This window comes from Sinohyriopsis cumingii, chromosome 6, assembly GCF_028554795.1.
Source record: "Sinohyriopsis cumingii isolate HCF-2022 chromosome 6, ASM2855479v2, whole genome shotgun sequence".
Classification (NCBI taxonomy): Eukaryota; Metazoa; Mollusca; class Bivalvia; order Unionida; family Unionidae; genus Sinohyriopsis; species Sinohyriopsis cumingii.
The window spans coordinates 1830230-1850290 of NC_142966.1; the positions used below are offsets into that span (position 1 = coordinate 1830230).

Consider the following 20061-nt stretch of genomic DNA (forward strand, 5'->3'; position numbering starts at 1 on the left):
GCTTTATAAAGCAGGTTCAGATAAATTGGATCTAAATGGTATCAATGTTTTAGGTGTATTCACAGTCACATAATATATGAAGTAAATGTTCCAGCAGCTGCCCTTTATTTACAAAATATTTCCATTGGAAGTATACCAGATATTTCCATTGGAAGTATACTAGATATTTCCATTGGAAGTATACCAGATATTTCCATTGGAAGTATACCAGATATTTCCATTGGAAGTATGCCAGATATTTCCATTAGAAGTATGTCAGATATTTCCATTGGAAGTATACCAGATATTTCCATTGGAAGTATACCAGATATTTCCATTGAAAGTATGCCAGATATTTCCATTGGAAGTATACCAGATATATCCATTTGAAGTATACCAGATATTTCCATTGGAAGTATACCAGATATTTCCATTTGAAGTATGCCAGATATTTCCATTTGAAGTATACCAGATATATCCATTGGAAGTATACCAGATATATCCATTGGAAGTATGCCAGATATTTCCATTGAAAGTATACCAGATATGTCCATTGGAAGTATGCCAGATATTTCCATTGGAAGTTACAAATTATTTCCATGGAAATTATACCAAATATATGCTCAGAAATAAGCCTTCCTTGAATATAAGCTCACTGCAGATATAAAATGAACATGAAAATAATCCACAGTTGAAAATGAGCAGGAATTATATATACAGAAAAGAAAATGAACCTGAATTATAAATACAGAAAATAAGCCAGTTTAAATGGAAGAGTAAAAGGTATGCTATACTGAAATTTGATATTTCAGGACATCATCTCAGAGCTAGAAAACCTTGCCTTCCCCCCAGCATGGAGGGATTTGTTCCAGGAAGCTGGTATTCCAAAGGAAACACTGGAAAACTTGCAGTCTGCTCGTACTATCATTTCTCTGGTTAACTCCAGCCTAGGGGTTCCTGAATGGTTGCCAGCATCTGATGTTCCAATAGATGGTCTTTCCATGAGAAAAGTTAGGTCAGTGGAGGAAACTCTATCATCCGTTGAGGATTCATTTGCCAGAGTCTCCATAATTACAAGTTCTGTGTCCTCCCAAGCACAGTCAGAGGAAGGTATGAGTGATAACAACTCATTGTCAGATGAAAGCTCGGAGGAAGAATACAGCAGTAATGATGATACTCATGATGAAGATGATAATGATGAGAAAGAGAAGGAAACTGAGGATGATTTAAGTGATAACAGTAGAAAACAACGATCGTCTAGGAGTACCAATAATGGTATTGTTTCAAAGTCTGATGAAAAGATGAAAACAAAGTGGAGAAAGTTTGATAAGGATAGGTTTCCTTCTGATGAGAAGTCAAGACATGAAATTGCTTGGTCAAATCCTGATATTGATATTTTAGGAAAATTACATCAAAATCCCAAAATCATTCAAAATAACAGATCAGATACTACAAAGGTGAGTGGTACTCTGTCTGTAAAAGATGTAAAGGAAGTAAAAATTTTGAAAGACAAAAAGTGGACCAGTCGAATGAGTTTTCAAGATTCAAAAACTCTGCATTCATCTGCAAGCACAAATATGTCATCTGTTCATTCTGTTGTGGATAAAAATGCAAGTGGTGAAGGATCTAGCAGGAAGAAATCTGAAGATGATATACAGCAATGGCTGACGTATCAGACAACATCATTAGATAGTTTTCATGATTTGGATGTTAACAGAAACAGACGTACAAATGTTTATGTCTCCAGTTCTACTAATCTAAGATCTAATATTAAACCAGCCAGAGAAACTGGGGAGTCTCCCCGGAAAGAGCAAATTCTGAACAACTCATTCAGGGAAGTAACCACAGCAAGTACTGATTCTTTTAACAAGCCATTGACATTTGAACATTCTGAACCATTCACCTTAGACCCTGCCAGTCAGTCAGGGTTAGTAAAATTAACTAAAGAAATCAATTCCAAACAGGAGAATAGTACCCTGAAAAATACCTCCAAGTTGTCCAAGGGACACAAAATACGAGTTAATGAAAACAAGAATTTACATTGTAAAGTATCATCAGGTGTCAAAGAAAAGTCCGAGGCATCCTGGGAAGACATGTTACTGTCAGGGGGAAATTTAGTCTCACCAACAAAGTCTTCATTGAGATCCCAAACATCAGCTGTAGAGGGTAATGGTGGGATGGTTGAAAAACCAGATGTGACTCATGAACAAATTACTTCACCTCACATCAGGTCCCTGTCATCAGGTCAGGATTTAGCAGAGTCAATTAGAGAAAGAGATTTTCCATCAAAAGGTTTGGCATCTGAAGAGAGTCCCAGAACACCAGTTAATAATCAAACATCTCTGGATGACTTAAAGGTGCCTAGAAGAAGTTCTGGAAAGACCTTCAGGGGAAAAGCATATCAGAAGCTGGATGACTGTAACACAGAAATATTTGGTCCTCCAGATTTGCTCGAAAATAGGAAGACTCCACGAAAATTCACTAAGAAAGAATATGAAAAGGAAAAGAATGACGAGGTCCCATTAAGTCAGAATCTGTATATATTCAGGGAGGAGGAAAGTATTTACAGTACAAGTGAGGATGTTCTCAAATTATCCCAGGCAAAGGATGAGTCAACATTTCAGGAAACTAATATCAGAGAAAACTCTTCAGGTGGCATGAGTATGAATAGTTCCACATCATGTCAGACAAAGAAGGATGCAAAATATGATCAAATTGATGTCAGGAAGAGCACTGCAGACTCTTTGAGTAGTGTAGTATTTGAAAAGTTAAAGTTAGATAATGAAAGTTCTGTCAGAAATTCAGCAGCCTCATGGATGACACCAAAAGAGAGTTATTGTCACAATGAGTCCATTGATACTCGGATGAGTCCACATTTGGTGAGTGCAGGTCCTCAAAATGCAGTAAAAAATAGTGACACAGTATTTCCATTGTCTCATGATTTGATATCAAATTCTCCAATAGCAGGCTGTATGACCAGAGACAGCCTAGAGTCCTCATATCAGGACTTTGAGTCTGAAACAGTTACACCAAGGTTAGGCACACCTACCAAAGAGGAAAATAAATATTTCTCAGCAAGAGGTCTAAGCAGTTCAGCAAGTTTACATGGATTATCCATAGAAAGTAACGAAAATTCTGGAAATCATTCCACCACATATACGCCAAAGTTGACAGTAAAACCCGTGGCATCCGATTCACCAAGGAGTGGAAGACAAGCATCAGGAAGGAAAGAGAAAATCCACCTGATACATAAAGCAGTAAGAAATAGCTTTGAGGCAAGGAATAATAAGGATGATAAAAATAACTCAGTTGCTGTCGCAGTTAATCCTATCTTATCTCTAAAATCTGACGGTGAATTCAGAGATTCTCTGGAAGTTGAGGACCAAGTGATGGAGGATACTAATAGAGACATAGAAAAGAAAGGCATAAGAACAGCCACAACCCCACCTCTTCCACCCCCTCCACCTACACCCCCACCCCTACCACTTTCCTTTCAAGATATCTCTGATGCCAGAAAATCATCCTGCACAGTCTCGGTTGTAAACAGGTCCACAGTTTTAGGAGATAGACCACCTTTTGTAAAAACGGATAAGGAGAAACTATTACAAGAAGATGCACCCAGGGGAAAACCATTACATCCAAGACCTTTATCAGGGCTGTCCCCTTTCCTTGTTCAGTCTGTAGAACTAAGGACCCAAAAGGAGCAGCTCAGGTCCATCTCCAAGCCCCACCCCTGTCAGCTCCAGGATCTGAGTCAAGTTAGTAAGGAGACCATATCATCTATTGCAGAGATACTGAAAATGGTAAGAAGTGTTTGATGAGATCAAAGTTTATCATGAAGTTTTTCACATTCACATGGGTTTAGAATATTGGAAGCTCTTTGCCGAAATGAAATTTAATTGCAGTAATACCAGTTATGTTTATTTGTCTTAGGATTATTAGTTATCTTCCAGAAGGATAATGAAAATGAACTACTTTAGTTTTCAGTGTATAATAATGGAAATATTTTTTAAAAAATTGTAATTTTATGTCCTGTTTGTGTGATCATAAATGCCCATGATGCATCCTTGTGTGGCAAAGATTACACCAGTCAAAATTCCCATGATGCATCAGTGTGTGGCAATGATTACATTAGTCAAACTTCCTATAATGCATCCTTGTGTGACAGTGATTACCTTGTCAAAAGTTTCATAATACATCATTGTGTGGCATTGATTACACTATTCAAAATTGCAGTAATGCATCCTTGTGTGGCAGTGATTACCTAGTCAAAATTGTCATAATGCATCCTTGTGTGGCAGTGATTACCTAGTCAAAATTGTCATAATGCATCATTGTTTGGCAGTGATTACCTAGTCAAAATTGTCATAATGCATCATTGTGTGGCAATAATTAATCTAGTCAAAATTCCCATAATGCATTATTGTATGGCAGTGATTACTTTTAGTAAAAAAAATTACCATTACACTTTATTGTGTGGCAGTGATTACATTAGTCATAATTCAAATAATGCATCCTTGTGTGGCAGTGATTACCTAGTCAAAATTGTCACAATTGTCATAATGCATTATTGTGTGGCAGTGATTACCTAGTCAAAATTCTCATTATGCTTCATTGTGTGGCAGTGATTACCTAGTCATAAGTGTCATAGTGCATTATTGTGTGGCAGTGATTACCTAGTCAAAATTGTCATAGTACATTATTGTGTGGCAGTGATTACCTAGTCAAAATTCTCATTATGCTTCATTGTGTGGCAGTGATTACCTAGTCATAATTCCCATAATGCATCATTGTGTGTCAAATGATAATGTGATCCTCCTCTTATAAGACCAACCTTTCTGTAGCAGAAATGTGGACTTACATGATGGGTGGTCTTTTTTTAGAGGAGTATAGTACAGATATTAGTAATAGTTACATGTAAAGTATGAACTAGTTTTGAAATATTTAATATTTTCTTTTAAAAATCATGTGCATTTCATGGAATCAATGTGATAATATTCACATCAGTGTTATATAAAATAACATGACACAAGCATCTGGCTGTAACTTTTATTGTCCATCCATTCCATTTTACCAAAGCTGTATTGTCCATCCACTCAATTTTTCCACAGCTGTATAGTTCATCCATTCCATTTTACCAAAGCTGTATTGTCCATCCACTCAATTTTTCCACAGCTGTATAGTCCATTCATTCCATTTTACCACAGCGATATTGATGATCCATTCCTTTTTACCACAGCTGTACAGTCCATCATTCCAATTTACCACAGCTGTATTATCCATCAATTCCATTTTACTACTAACAGCTGTTTTTTTCCATCCAGTCCAGGTATATTTTTCATCTGTTCCATTTTACCACAGCTGTATTGTCCATTCATTCCATTTTGCCACAGCTGTATTGTACAATGTATGCAGCAACTGACAATGTTTATTTCAATCTTTCTGACATGAAGTTTCTCAATGATAATGAAAGGACTTGTCTTGTTTTCATTTAATCGAATTGCATTCACTTTTCCTTTTAAACTGAGAATGCTTGATGCCTTCACTTGTACTTTGAATCTCAGAATGGATGATATATTTTGCAGGAACTTTTTTCCTTCATTGGCAAAATGTACTAATTGCACAAAAAGCTTTATGTTTGTAAAGGAAGTAAGGCTTTCAACTTGTTTCCCTTTTCAGTACATTTCATGATGTAATAGAGATAAGTCACAATGGCAAATATGACAATTTTACTTTTTGCTGACCATTTTTCATGTTCGACTTGAACTGAAGATCTGAAAAATATTTTGCTTCTAAGTAGTTAGCTCATGTCATCTTGATAGGTGTAATAATAGCCAGAAATTATCCAGGTTAGCTCATATCATCTTGATACGTGTAATAATAGCCAGTAATTATCCAGGTTAGCTCATCTCATCTTGATAGGTGTAATAATAGCCAGTAATTATCCAGGTTAGCTCATATCATCTTGATACGTGTAATAATAGCCTGTAATTATCCAGGTTAGCTCATATCATCTTGACAGGTGTAATAATAGCCAGTAATTATCCAGGTTAGCTCATATCATCTTGATACGTGTAATAATAGCCAGTAATTATCCAGGTTAGCTCATATCATCTTGATACATGTTATAATAGCCTGTAATTATCCAGGTTAGCTCATATCATCTTGATACGTGTAATAATAGCCAGTAATTATCCAGGTTAGCTCATATCATCTTGATACGTGTAATAATAGCCAGTAATTATCCAGGTTAGCTCATGTCATCATGATAGGTGTAATAATAGCCAGTAATTATCCAGGTTAGCTCATATCATCTTGATAGGTGTAATAATAGCCAGTAATTATCCAGGTTAGCTCATATCATCTTGATAGGTGTAATAATAGCCACTAATTATCCAGGTTAGCTCATATCATCTTGATAGGTGTAATAATAGCCAGTAATTATCCAGGTTAGCTCATGTCATCTTGATAGGTGTAATAATAGCCAGTAATTATCCAGGTTAGCTCATATCATCTTGATAGGTGTAATAATAGCCAGTAATTATCCAGGTTAGCTCATGTCATCTTGATAGGTGTAATAATAGCCAGTAATTATCCAGATTAGCTCATGTCATCTTGATAGGTGTAATAATAGCCAGTAATTATCCAGGTTAGCTCATGTCATTTTGATAGGTGTAATAATAGCCAGTAATTATCCAGGTTAGCTCATATCATCTTGATAGGTGTAATAATAGCCAGTAATTATCCAGGTTAGCTCATGTCATGATAGGTGTAATAATAGCCAGTAATTATCCCAGTTAGCTCATGTCGTCTTGATAGGTGTAATAATAGCCAGTAATTATACAGGTGACAAAACATCTAATGAATACCCAGCAGTCATGATAATTGGATTACTTACCTATTTGTATGGATTGAATCATTATGTTGGATAACTTACCTATTTGTATGGATTGAATCATTATGTTGGATTACTTAACAGTTTGTAGGGATTGAATCAATATGTTGGATTACTTACCTATTTGTATGGATTGAATCATTATGTTGGATTACTTACCAGTTTGTATGGATTAAATCATTATGTTGGATTACTTACCTATTTGTATGGATTGAATCATTATGTTGGATTACTTTCCTATTTGTATGGATTGAATCATTATGTTGGATTACTTACCAATTTGTAGGGATTGAATCATTATGTTGGATTACTTACCTATTTTTATGGATTGAATCATTATGTTGGATTACTTACCAGTTTGTAGGGATTAAATCATTATGTTGGATTACTTACCAATTTGTAGGGATTGAATCATTAGGTTTGATTACTTACCTATTTGTATGGATTGAATCATTGTGTTGGATTACTTTCTTATTTGTAAGTATTGAATCATTATATTGGAGAAATGTCAATGTGTTGAATTTAGAAATGAATAAATATTTGAGAGATTTCTCACTGTAAATCCCATTTTGTGGCCACTTGCAAAGGGTAAGTTTTTGCAATAATTTGCTGATTGCATTGGAGGGGTGACCATCCTAAAGAGGTACTTTTGAGCACAAGCTCATTAGTGCCAACAGATTCTGTCTATATAAATCAGGTGGCCACTAGCCATTAAAGAGATGACTACTGTATGAAGTAACTACTGTATGAAGTGGCTACTGTATGAGGTGGCTACTGTATGAAGTGACTACTGTATGAAGTGGCTACTGTATGAGGTGACTACTGTATGAAGTGACTACTGTATGAGGTGGCTACTGTATGAAGTGACTACTGTATGAAGTGGCTACTATATGAAGTGACTACTGTATGAAGTGGCTACTGTATGAAGTGACTACTGTATGAACTACTGTATGAAGTGACTGCAGTATGAAGTGGCTACTGTATGAAGTGACTACTTTATGAAGTGACTACTGTATGAAGTAACTACTGTATGAAGTAACTACTGTATGAAGTGGCTACTGTATGAAGTGACTACTGTATGAAGTAACTACTGTATGAAGTGACTACTGTATGAAGTAACTACTGTATGAAGTGGCTACTGTATGAAGTGACTACTGTATGAAGTGACTACTGTATGAGGTGACTACTGTATGAGGTGGCTACTGTATGAAGTGAATACTGTATGAGGTGGCTACTGTATGAAGTGACTACTGTATGAAGTGGCTACTCTATGTAGTGGCTACTGTATGAGGTGACTACTGTATGAAGTGACTACTGTATGAAGTGACTACTGTATGAGGTGACTAATATATGAGAAGCAAAATAATTCAATTATATATGTGTTTGTCATGTTTATTGTTTACTATATGATTTTCTGCATCAGAATTATCAATAATCTCAAATCTGTTGCATGTTCATTTATTTTCTTCTAATTTTGGAGATTGTGTGTTATAATAGAATGAAGTAAATATTGATGTTCCTATAAAACTTAATTACACAAAAAATGTTGATGATGATAAATGTATAGCTTATGTTACATATGTAGTTTGTAGTTTATTGCTTACAAAAATAACTTGAATGTCTTAATTATAACAAAAATATTTTGTTTATTTTTTATAACAGGCTATGTTAGACAGAAGGATAGCAATGGGAGAGGACCCTTGCAGTGTAACTCAAAGTGTGGACTCTGCATGGTCTGTAGGACATGAGAAATAGTCCAGAAACAATTTCCATGCATCACTGAAGAATTCTACCATTATGTGATTTCACAATTTGCAGTTGTCCACTGTCATGATTTTATTGGTCAGAATAGCTTGAGTAAGGTGCTATTCTCTCAGAGTGTGGACTCTGCATGGTCCATGGGACCTGATGACTAGTCCAGAGAATAGTTCTTATCAACACTGGCAGAGTTACAAAGACTTGCAAGTGGACATCATTTTTCATGGGACTCATTATTCAGGGCATGCATTGTGTGAGGTCTTAACTAGTCGGACTTTTAACTCTGTGCCATGTTGCATAGACCCATGATTTTCATACTGTTTAGATTTGACTGCTTAGTTGGCCCCACTCCATGGCATTTCTAATGACAGGGGCAACCAGTACAGTCAGAACATACAGTGTATCTCATTGGTTTTTATTGTATGACTCATCCGTAAGATACTATATAATAGGCTAATATAGCACTGGTTACCGTATGATGGGTTATTTTAGTACTTGTCTGTAGGATACTGTATAACAGTTATTTTATGACTTGTCCATAGGATACTTTATAATAGCTTCTTTTAGCACATGTCCATGGGATAATGTATTGTGTTATTATGGTACATGTTGATAGAATACTGTTCAGTGGGTTATTTTATTACTTGTACACAGGTTACTGGACTTCGGGCTTTATTAAGACTTGTCCAGAGTTTTACTGTGTAATCGGTTGTTTCTCTTGCCGTACCTTCTTTTTTACAGAATCACAGTAGTATTTATTTTTAAAGTAAGTTTTTTATAGATTAAGAGACCAGACTTAAAGTATTATGTATAATTTGATATGTATGTGTCAATATTAGTTTATACTAGGACTAGACAAATTGTGTAAACAATGCAATTTATGCTCATCAATAGAACTCCTCCATAAGGAAGGAAACCACAGAAAGAAAAGCTAGGTATGAGCACATGTAAACTTTGACATTCATCTAGATGACTACACATTTGACGCTTTTGATATACATGCATGTGTTTTGTTTTTCTTGGACAACATTACTTATTTCTGAAATATTGGAGGGATTTTTCTCCCTCTGGAATTGGTTTGATTTGATGTGATTTTGATTTTTAACGTAGCTTTAACAATTTTTCAGTCATATCGCTATGATGTCTGCATTAAGGCAGTTTATAGTAATGTCTAGCACTGGGGCATCATGCTGCAGACATGTAACATGATGTCCCACCCAGTCACATTATCCTGACACCAGGCTGACCAGTCCTAACACTAACCTCTTAATGCTGTGTGCCAAGCGAGGCAGCTTTTAGTACCATTTTTGTAAGTCTTTGGTATGACTCGGCCGGGGATCGAACCCATGACCTCCTGCATCCAAGGCAGATGCTCTAACCACTAGGCCACTGGAGTGGTCCCTCTGGAATTGGAAATCCATGACTCTTTCCTGTTAACTAATAATTTGAAAACTATTATTAGCCCCTCCCCCCCACTGAGTTGTAGGAAGCATATAGTATCTCCTTTTTCCATCAGTTTATCTATCTATCTATCTGTCTGTCTGACAGTCTATCTATCTATCTATCTGTCTGTCTGTCTGTCAGTCTATTCACACTTATTGTAACAAGCATAGTTTTGCAACCCATTAAAGTAATTAGGTGACATCAGGTAGGTGATCTGCCTGTTAAATGTAGAGGTGCTATTTATAGGTTTTGTCTTCTCATGTCAAATTTTAAATCTCTACTACACCACATCCTTGTAACCAGAACCAGTCTGATGCAGTCTGGTATTTACAGTATCTTATATGTCTCAGTGTACCTTTTATGTGTTGTGTCTCATATGCATTGATGTACCTTTTATATATTGTATCTCATATTCCTAGATGTACCTTTTATGTATTGATCTCATATGCCTAGATGTACCTTTTATATATTGTATCTCATATTCCTAGATGTACCTTTTATGTATTAATCTCATATGCCTAAGATGTACCTTTTATTTATTGTATCTCATGTTCCTAGATGTACCTTAGATAGATTTTGTCTTATCAGCTCCATTTATTCTAGAGTTTATGTCAGTTGACAATACCTTCTTATCTTCAAATGGAATGTTGCTTGCAACAGAACAAACTCAAAAAGTATTCAACATATTCTGATGGAATTTGGTATTGACATTGTCTCCATGACTTGTGTACCTGTTATGGGTCAGTCTCATTTTGGAAAGAGTTAGGGGCTTTATTGAGCAAATTTTTTTGTCTTCCCATGAAAACTTGGAAAGTTGCTTGCAATAAGCATAGCTCAAGAACCATTAAATCTAGTATACCAGTCTAGTGAAATTTGGTAAGGAAATTGTCACTTAGACCTAGATGAGCCTTTTATCAATTTTGTTTTGTCTTGTCTACTCTATCTTGAACAGTGTTATGGCCCTTGTCAATCAGCTGTGCATCTTTACATGGGATGTTTGCTTGTAATCAGCATAGGTCAAGAATCATTCAAAATATTTTGGTGGATTTTGGAATGAAAATTGTTTATTCGGCTTAAATGTGCCTTTGATGGGTTTTATGTCATCAGCTTTATTTTGGACAGAGTTCTGGCCCTTGTGGATCAACTTTGTATCTTTACATGTTGTTTGCATTCATGAGACCTTGAAGGAGTTGGACTCTGCCCTCATTATTTCAATGAGCTATGGCCCCTGAATTCCCCTCTTAATTTTGATTTCCCAGTACAAGTTCCTATGTTGAAATCCTTATGGATCAAATTTCAGTATGGCCCTTGTGATGCACCCATTACTTTTTTATTGGGGCTCCGAGTGGCCAAGTGGTCTAAAGCACTCAATGTTACGGATGACTGCCATCTCACCTCTGTCTGCATTGGTTCAAGTCTCGGATTCAGCTAATGTGGGTACGTGAGAAAGCTTGCCAGTAGCTTCTCATGGGCTCGTGGTTCTTTCTGGGGTTTCCCAGGTTCTTCCTCCAACATTTATAATAGCCTATCTTGTGCTGAAAACTACCGTTAAACCCTACAACAACAACAACAACTTATTTAGTATACACCCATTACTTATTTAAGTGTAAACCCATTACTTATGTCTGAAGTTTTGTAGCATTTAGAGAATATATTATAAAATAATGTTTTTGTAAAACACATTTTAAAGTCTGTATTTTGTTTCATTTTATTTTATATTAACAAATTGTCAATATTTAATTTTCTTTAAAATAGTTATAATTTTTGAAGCATGTGCCAAGTCAAACATTTTATTTTTATATATTAAAGTATTTTTACTTTTGATGAACTTATAGCTGCATTACATACCATGTTGATGTAACATTGTATTTTTATCTCCTGCTTTAAATTTTTAAATTAACACAAAGAATTCACAGTGAATACTATTTTGTCTTTATAAATAAACTCAAACTTTTGCCATTAAAGTTGATGACACAAATTCCCTGGCACTAGATTAGGGCCAGCTGTATGTGGACACATCTTTTAACTGACTGTACCAGAACAGAAAGTGTATAGTATATCCATGTAGGTTGTATCCATGTGTTATTAAAATCATTTCGTAATCCCATAGAAATGTATCTTGTCATCTTCGCTTTTCTTTGGACAAATTGCTTCCATCCATTGGGTTATATTTTTGCCAGATTAATATTGCCAAAATCAATAATATTTTAATGGAATTCGATTTGTTTCATGTATGAGAAGAATTGATGTCACATATAAAATCAGAATTTGTCACATTAGTGTTTTTAGAGTTTTCTCCCCATTTTTGAAATTTGTGTTTACACTTCATTCCAATTGTCACCCACTGTCCACCATTTTCTTTCAGCCTCTGATGATTGGCTCACTATAACAAAGTGGTTTGATTTCGTGTTCTATAGCAACAAAAGTCGATTATTTAGTGCAGAAGTGGAGAACACACCATGATAAGTGAAAGTGATAGTGATGCAATAAATTGTTATATAACATCCCAATGTTATGAAATATTTTTGTTACATCACTTTATAGAAACACATCAATGACACTATGATTTCAAACTTAAGATTAAGAAGTTGCAAAGAATATAGACCTGGATCTTTTGAAACTCTTCATGATAACAAGAATAGACCTTGATGATAACCAGACAGTGTAGAATTTGATGATAACAAGTATATAATTCAATGACAACCAGTATAGAATTTGATGACAACAAGAATAGACCTTGCTGATAACCAGTATAGAATTTGATGATAACAATTATAAATAGACCTTGATGATAACCAGTAATGAATTTGATGATAACAAGAATAAATAGACCTTGATGATAACCAGTATCCAGTATAGAATTTGATTATAACAAGAATAGACCTTGATGATAACCAGTATAGAATTTGATTATAACAAGAACAAACCTTGATGATAACCAGTATAGAATTTGATGATAACAAGTATATAATTCGATGACAACCAGTATAGAATTTGATGACAACAAGAATAGACCTTGCTGATAACCAGGATAGAATTTGATGATAACAAGTATAAATAGACCTTGATGATAACCAGTATAGAATTTGATTATAACAAGAATACACCTTGATGATAACCAGTATAGAATTTGATGATGTGAAGTAATGGCCTTGATTATAACAACTTCAGACCTTGATGACAAAAAGTAGGCAATGATGACAACAGTAGGCCATGTTGACAACTAGTATAGACCTTGCTATCAGCAGTTAGGTGATGATGACAAAAACCTTGATGACAACAAGTAAAAACCTTGAGGACAAGCAGTATAGGTATGGATGACAACAAGTATAGACATTGATGATGGCCATCATAGACCTTGATAACGAGTATAGACCTTGGTGACAGTGTGCATAGATATTGATGACAATCATTATAGATCTTGATGACAACAAGTATAAGCCTTAATTACAAGCACTGACCTTGAGGACAACAAGTATAGATATTGACAACCAGTATAGACCCTGATCCCAACCAGTATAGACCTTGATGGCAACCAGTATAGACATTGATGACAACCAGTATAGACATTGTTGACAGCAAGTATAGACCTTGATGACAAACAGTATAGACCTTGATGACAACAAGTACAGACCTTGATGACATTCAGTATAGACATTGATGACAGCAACTATAGATCTTGATGACAACAAGTACAGATTTTGATGACAATCAGTTTAGACATTGATGACAACAAGTACAGACATTGATGACAACAAGTACTGAAATTGATGACAACAACTACAGACCTTGATGACAACAAGTATAGACCTTGATAACAGCAAGTGAAGACCTTATTTTTTGGCATCAGATACATTCCAAAAATATTAATGTTGTTATCCTTTTTTCCATAGATCTCTATTATTAAACCTATTGTATGCATACTTTAACATTTTTAAATATAATTCCATCATCCATGCACCATATATGTGATACTTTGCGTTATATGGTATGTATGTTCATTTATGTATGTTTGTGTTTTATGTCTCCTAAATGTTACCTGTTTATGCATTTTGTATAAAAATTAACCCGATTTAAATATTTTGCATTCACTTACATAATTGGTGGATAATGTTTTCCTGATTATTTTTTATTATATTTTGTGATCCCACTTGAGTTGTCTTTAATGTATTATTATTCATAATATGTTCTAATGTTTTGAAGAGCATGTGTATATACCTTGGAATTTGCATGTATGTATGTGTATGGGTGTACCATATGTATGTGTATATTCACTTGAGAGAGAGTGTGAGTGAGTGAGTGTGTGTGTGTGTGTGTGTGTGTGTGTGTGTGTGTGTGTGTGTGTACATTGGAATTTGCATGTATGTATGTGTATGGGTGTACCATATGTATGTGTATATATACTGGAGTGTGTTTGTGTGTGTGCATACCATATGCATGTGTATATACATTGGATTGTGTGTGTGTGTGTGTGTGTCTTCTTAGAGAGTGAATTACATTTTTGCATTCCATTAAAAGTCCACTTAGGAAATGACTTAATTTTTCCAATGAGTTTTATATGACCTAATTGCCTCATATAATGATGGTTATGGAAGTTTATATCTTTTGTCTTTTAAAATCATGTTACATGTTTTAATGCAAATTTAAGCCATTTTCCAAATGAAAATGATCAGTTAATGGAAACTTCATTTTCTTTTAGTTCACCTGGTCATAAGGCCAAGTGAGATTTATGTATAGTCATTCATGCATCATCTGGACATTTGACCATTTAACATTTGTTAATCTGTAATTATTCATTTGGACACTAATCTGTAGAAAATGACAACAAAATGTTATGTGTATTGGGCTTGGGTGTAGAAAGATGAGTTTTCAACATACTCAACCTCCCATCACAGTCCTAAAGTTTTCAATCAGATCAATTCCAATCTAAAAGAAATCATTAGTTTGTTGTCCATTCATAGTTGTTGTTTGCAAATTCTCATACACTGATTAAACAATCTGCACATAATTTTACAGGAAGAGTTCTTGCTTCCTGATAATACAAATGTGTCCGGTGGATTCTGAACTATCGTTCAGTATGGCTACCATTACTCAAACAGAAAAACCTTTAAATAGTTATAAATAAAACAAATGAAAAAATTGGTAAATAAGTTCTTAAAAATTACCAACAACAAAAACAATTTGATGAAATTTGAAAGAGAGCATTATGGCAATGAGGCCACTGAAGGCCAAAACTGGACATTTGACCATTTAACATTTGTTAATCTGTAATTATTCATTTGGACACTAATCTGCAGAAAATGAACAACAAAATGTTACTGTATTGGGCTTGGGTGTAGAAAGTTTAGTTATCAACATACTCAACCTCCCATCACAGCCCTAAAGTTTTCAATGAGATTAATTCCAATCTAAAATAAATTATCAATGGTTTCCACAATGGATTTGGTATCGTTGTCAAGAAATCCTCCAAGGTTTCTACCATGGATTTTGGTGCCATTGTCATGGATACAGGAGACCTTTCCATCCTGACTATATGCGCACCATGGATTTGGTGTCATTGTCATGGAGACAGAAGACCTTTCCACCCAGACTATGTGTGAACTTAACATCCTTCTGCTGTCTTAGTAGCTTGAATTGAAGCTCAACAGCATAAGTCCTCTGTGATATTGAATCTCAACTATGTCAAGTCCTCTGTGATCTTGAATCTCAACTCTCTCAAGTCCTCAGTGATACATATCATTTTACTGCTAGTGGGATGGAGGCATTGATTTCATTGCTATAATATTGCTAATGGGATGAAGGTATAGATTTCACTACTGTAATACTGCTAGTGGGATGGAGGCATTGATTTCATTACTGTAATACTGCTAGTGGGATGAAGGTATAGATTTCACTACTGTAATACTGCTAGTGGGATGGAGGCATTGATTTCATTACTGTAATACTGCTAGTGGGATGAAGGTATAGATTTCACTACTGTAATACTGCTAGTAGGATGGAGGCATTGATTTCATTACTGTAATGCTGCTAGTGGGATGAAGGTATAGATTTCATTACTGTAATACTGCTATTGGGATGGAGGCATTGATTTCATTAATGTAATACTGCTATTGGGATGGAGGCATTGATTTCATTACTGTAATACTGCTAGTTAGATGTAGACATTGATTTCATTACTATAATATTGCTAATGGGATGGAGGTATAAATTTCATTACTGTAATACTGCTAGTGGGATGGAGGCATTGATTTCATTACTGTAATACTGCTAGTGGGATGGGGGCATTGATTTCATTACTGTAATACTGCTAGTGGGATGGAGGTATACATTTCATTACTTTAATACTGCTATTAGGATGGAGGTATAGATTTCATTACTGTAATACTGCTAGGGGGATGGAGGACTAGAAAGATTTCATTACTATAATACTTTATTTACTATCAAATGTATGGGATCTTCATGCAGAATTTGTGATTTTCTATGACATAAAGTATGGAAACATTTCACATTGTTCAATTTTCAGAAATTAATGATTTGAAAAATGCATTATTCAGTTTCTTTAAGTTTTATAAGTTTTCAACTATTTTTCAAACAGCAAGTCTTGTAACCAGGTCGGGGTAATCCATGTACACTCTGGTACATTATTTATTTATTAACTATTCTATTTACCTTAAAATCAGTTTGACAGTCATCTGATAGTTATACCCATGGGAAAGAGGAAGAAAGTGCATATCATTTTATTTTCATTTGCACTCAATACATCGAGGAAACAAAATATTCTAATACTTAATTGTAATGAAATGTTTCTATCCCGTCCTGACAAACACTTTTCTGTCTGGCTCACCTGTGTTAAAACTGAACAAAATTTGAATACCATTAATTTCTTTTATTACAAAGGATACAGTGCATTGCAATTAATGTTTCTTCGTTCGATTCTAAATATAAAGGGAAATTCTCAGTACAATGAACTATTGATTGTTGATGTAGTTGTATTACATACTAAGTTCTATTCTTTCTGAAGTTTGGTAACATATTGTTACTTGTCCCGGACATCTTTTTTCTAAGCATTATCTTTTGATATTCAGCAAATCTTGTGTGTTGTGTTGTGTTTTCTTTTATTTTATTTCCTGCCACTTGTCATTTTTGAATAATTTGTACCACTATGCTTGTGTGAGGAAGACTTTATTTTTAATGGTATGAGAACTTGTAGCCTGACACCTTCTGAATAATTTAGCAAATTTTAAAATTAATTGCTGTATACAGTAGAACATCCAAATTCAATGCACAGTGTGACAAATATGGGTTCACATTTTTAGTTTTTAATTGTCTGTGCTGCAGAAATGAGAATATCTTACACTGGGAATGACCAAGATATCAGAGTATTGCAAGTTTTTGAATGACCATGATATCTGAGTTATGGCAAGTATTTGAATGACCATGATATCTTAATTATGGCAAGTTTTTGAATGACCATGATATTTGAATTATGGCAAGTATTTGAATGACCATGATATCTGAGTTATGGCAAGTATTTGAATGGCCATGATATCTTAATTATGGCAAGTATCTGAATGACCATGATATCTTAATTATGGCAAGTTTTTGAATGACCATGATATTTGAGTTATGGCAAGTATTTGAATGATCAAGATGGCGCTCTACAGTTTTGTATTTTGCATAGGGTTAGAATTTTAAGAAAAAAGAATTTCCCAAGGTGTCCTAACTAGTTATACTGGCTATTTAAAAAAGACCTTGTATATCTTAGGTACAATTCAAAGAATTTTTAATTCCCTTTATTTTGGTGTATGAGTGATGGTGTAATATGGGTTACAGAGTATACAGCTTGGCCTTACTCCAGATGTGCATCTTTCAAATACTGCTAGCTCTGTTTGGTGATTTTCATTTCCTGGACTTAAGAGGTAAATTGTAAAAAAAAAGAGTTGATAACTTTTTTACATTATATATATGTAGTAGTTCATCCATTGCACTTTCAGAAGCTGGTATTGTCTGGTTGGGCAAAATTTATTTTCCCTATTTTAACAGGTGCTAAATATAGTGTACTTTAGGCTAATTCACGCTGATTTTTTAGCACAAGGGAACAGTCATTTTAGTTAGCAGTTTGCTTAGATCATGTACAGTTTCCATAAGTACAATATTCAAAGAAATGTCAGCCTTATTACATCAAAGTAGCATAGAGGTAATTATGCAAACATTCTCTCCACTGCACATGTTTCAAATGCAAATAACTTCACCTTACATATGTCACTCTCTCAAAACTACATAATAACTGGTGAGCACCCCCCTCCTCGATATTTGAGTTATAGCAAGTATTCGAGTGACCATGATGTCTGAGTTATAGCAAGTATTTGAATGACCATGATACCTGAGTTATGGCAAGTATTTGAATGACCATGATATTTGAGTCATGACAAGTATTTGAATGACCATGATATTTGAGTCATGACAAGTATTTGAATGACCATGATATTTGAGTCATGACAAGTATTTGAATGACCATGATATTTGAGTCATGACAAATATTTGAATGACCATGAAATTTGAGTCATGACAAGTATTTGAATGATTGATATATAAGTTAAGTGTCGTACTGTATTTGAAAATATCTGTGCAGGTTTTCTCTTAATACCTGAATATGTTTCATTATTTGGAAGTTTTGGTCAACCAAAATAAAATAAAAACTAGTATTTATTAATAGCAAAGAGTGTTTATGCTTTACAAGATATGCTTCTAATATCACTGGTTGTGTAAGTACACTTTTCTTTATTGTAATTAATGAAAACAATTATGGTCAATCAGTTATTGTTGAATGGAAAATAAATAGATAACAAAACCTCGTTTTATTTGTCCTTTATTATCATCAATTTCTGATGCCACCTTTTGAAAACAAAAATAATATGTAATGAATAATAATACAAACCTCTGAATTAATTATAATAATGTAAAACCAGTCATACAAAATACAAACCTCTGAATAATACTTATTATGACTGTACTGTCTTAAAGTAAGTAATAGAAAAGAGTGAGAAGCAACAAACTTTGTAAAATTAACAAATAATTTATTTCCCTAAAATGCAGAAGTGAAAATATAAAAAAGGAACTTGTGGTAATGTGAATTAAATCCAAAATAATTCTATAATTACAGACACAAGTCCTAATGATTAGAATAAACTTTAGTGGAAATCCAAATTAAATCCAATGCTGAAGGTGTTGATGTGCCTGCTGTGGTCCATATAATGCTGATGTGCCAACAGTCTTATATTGGATCACAATAATACAATCCTAGAATATATCCTTATTGAAATTTCTTTATAAATTTAAGTCTCTATTTCCAAGAATGTTATTTTTTAAGAGCACTTAAATAATTTGAATAAATTAATTGAAGTCCAAATAACTTTCAAGACACAATAATAACAATGAATCTACCAAGATCTTAAAGTAATAATTAATCATTTTTCAAGTAACAAGATTATATAGTCTTCAGACTACTACTTGACTTCAGGTCACAATTAGCATTTTCAAAAAAATACATTACATAATGGAGAATAACCTTCTATAAGGTTCATGATGTTCAAAGATAAAATCTTAGTTATAATTAGAAGTCTGTTACTAAAATTAGAATATAAAATATGTAGTAAACAGCAGGTACACCCAGCAATTCATAGGGAATTTCCAAAGTTGAAGACTAAGATTGAGATAAATATGTTTACTACAAAACCAAAATCAACTGCTCCAATGACCTAGTGTTTAGAGCATCTGCCTCCTGCATGAGATGTTGCACGTTCGAACCCAGCTGAGTCATACCAAAGACTTATAAAAATGGTACTAACAGCTGCCTTGCTTGGCGCTAAGCATTAAGAGGTTAGTGTTAGGACTGGTCGGCCTGGTGTCAGAATAATGTGACTGGGTGGGACATCATGCTACATGTTTGTGGCATGAAACCCCAGTGATGGACATCACTATAAACT

General features: G+C 34.4%; 1 protein-coding gene across 1 annotated transcript in view; it reads left to right on the forward strand.

Annotated features, from left to right (window-relative positions):
* Window positions 1-18926, forward strand: part of LOC149796267 (uncharacterized) — an 89096-nt gene extending 70170 nt beyond the window's left edge. The window contains exons 16-17 of the mRNA XM_089960188.1: window positions 792-3782; window positions 8537-18926. Of these exons, the coding sequence (XP_089816314.1) occupies window positions 792-3782; window positions 8537-8629 (3084 nt within the window). The 3' untranslated portion in view covers window positions 8630-18926. The remainder of the gene's footprint in view (window positions 1-791; window positions 3783-8536) is intronic.
* Window positions 18927-20061: the final 1135 nt, after the last annotated feature.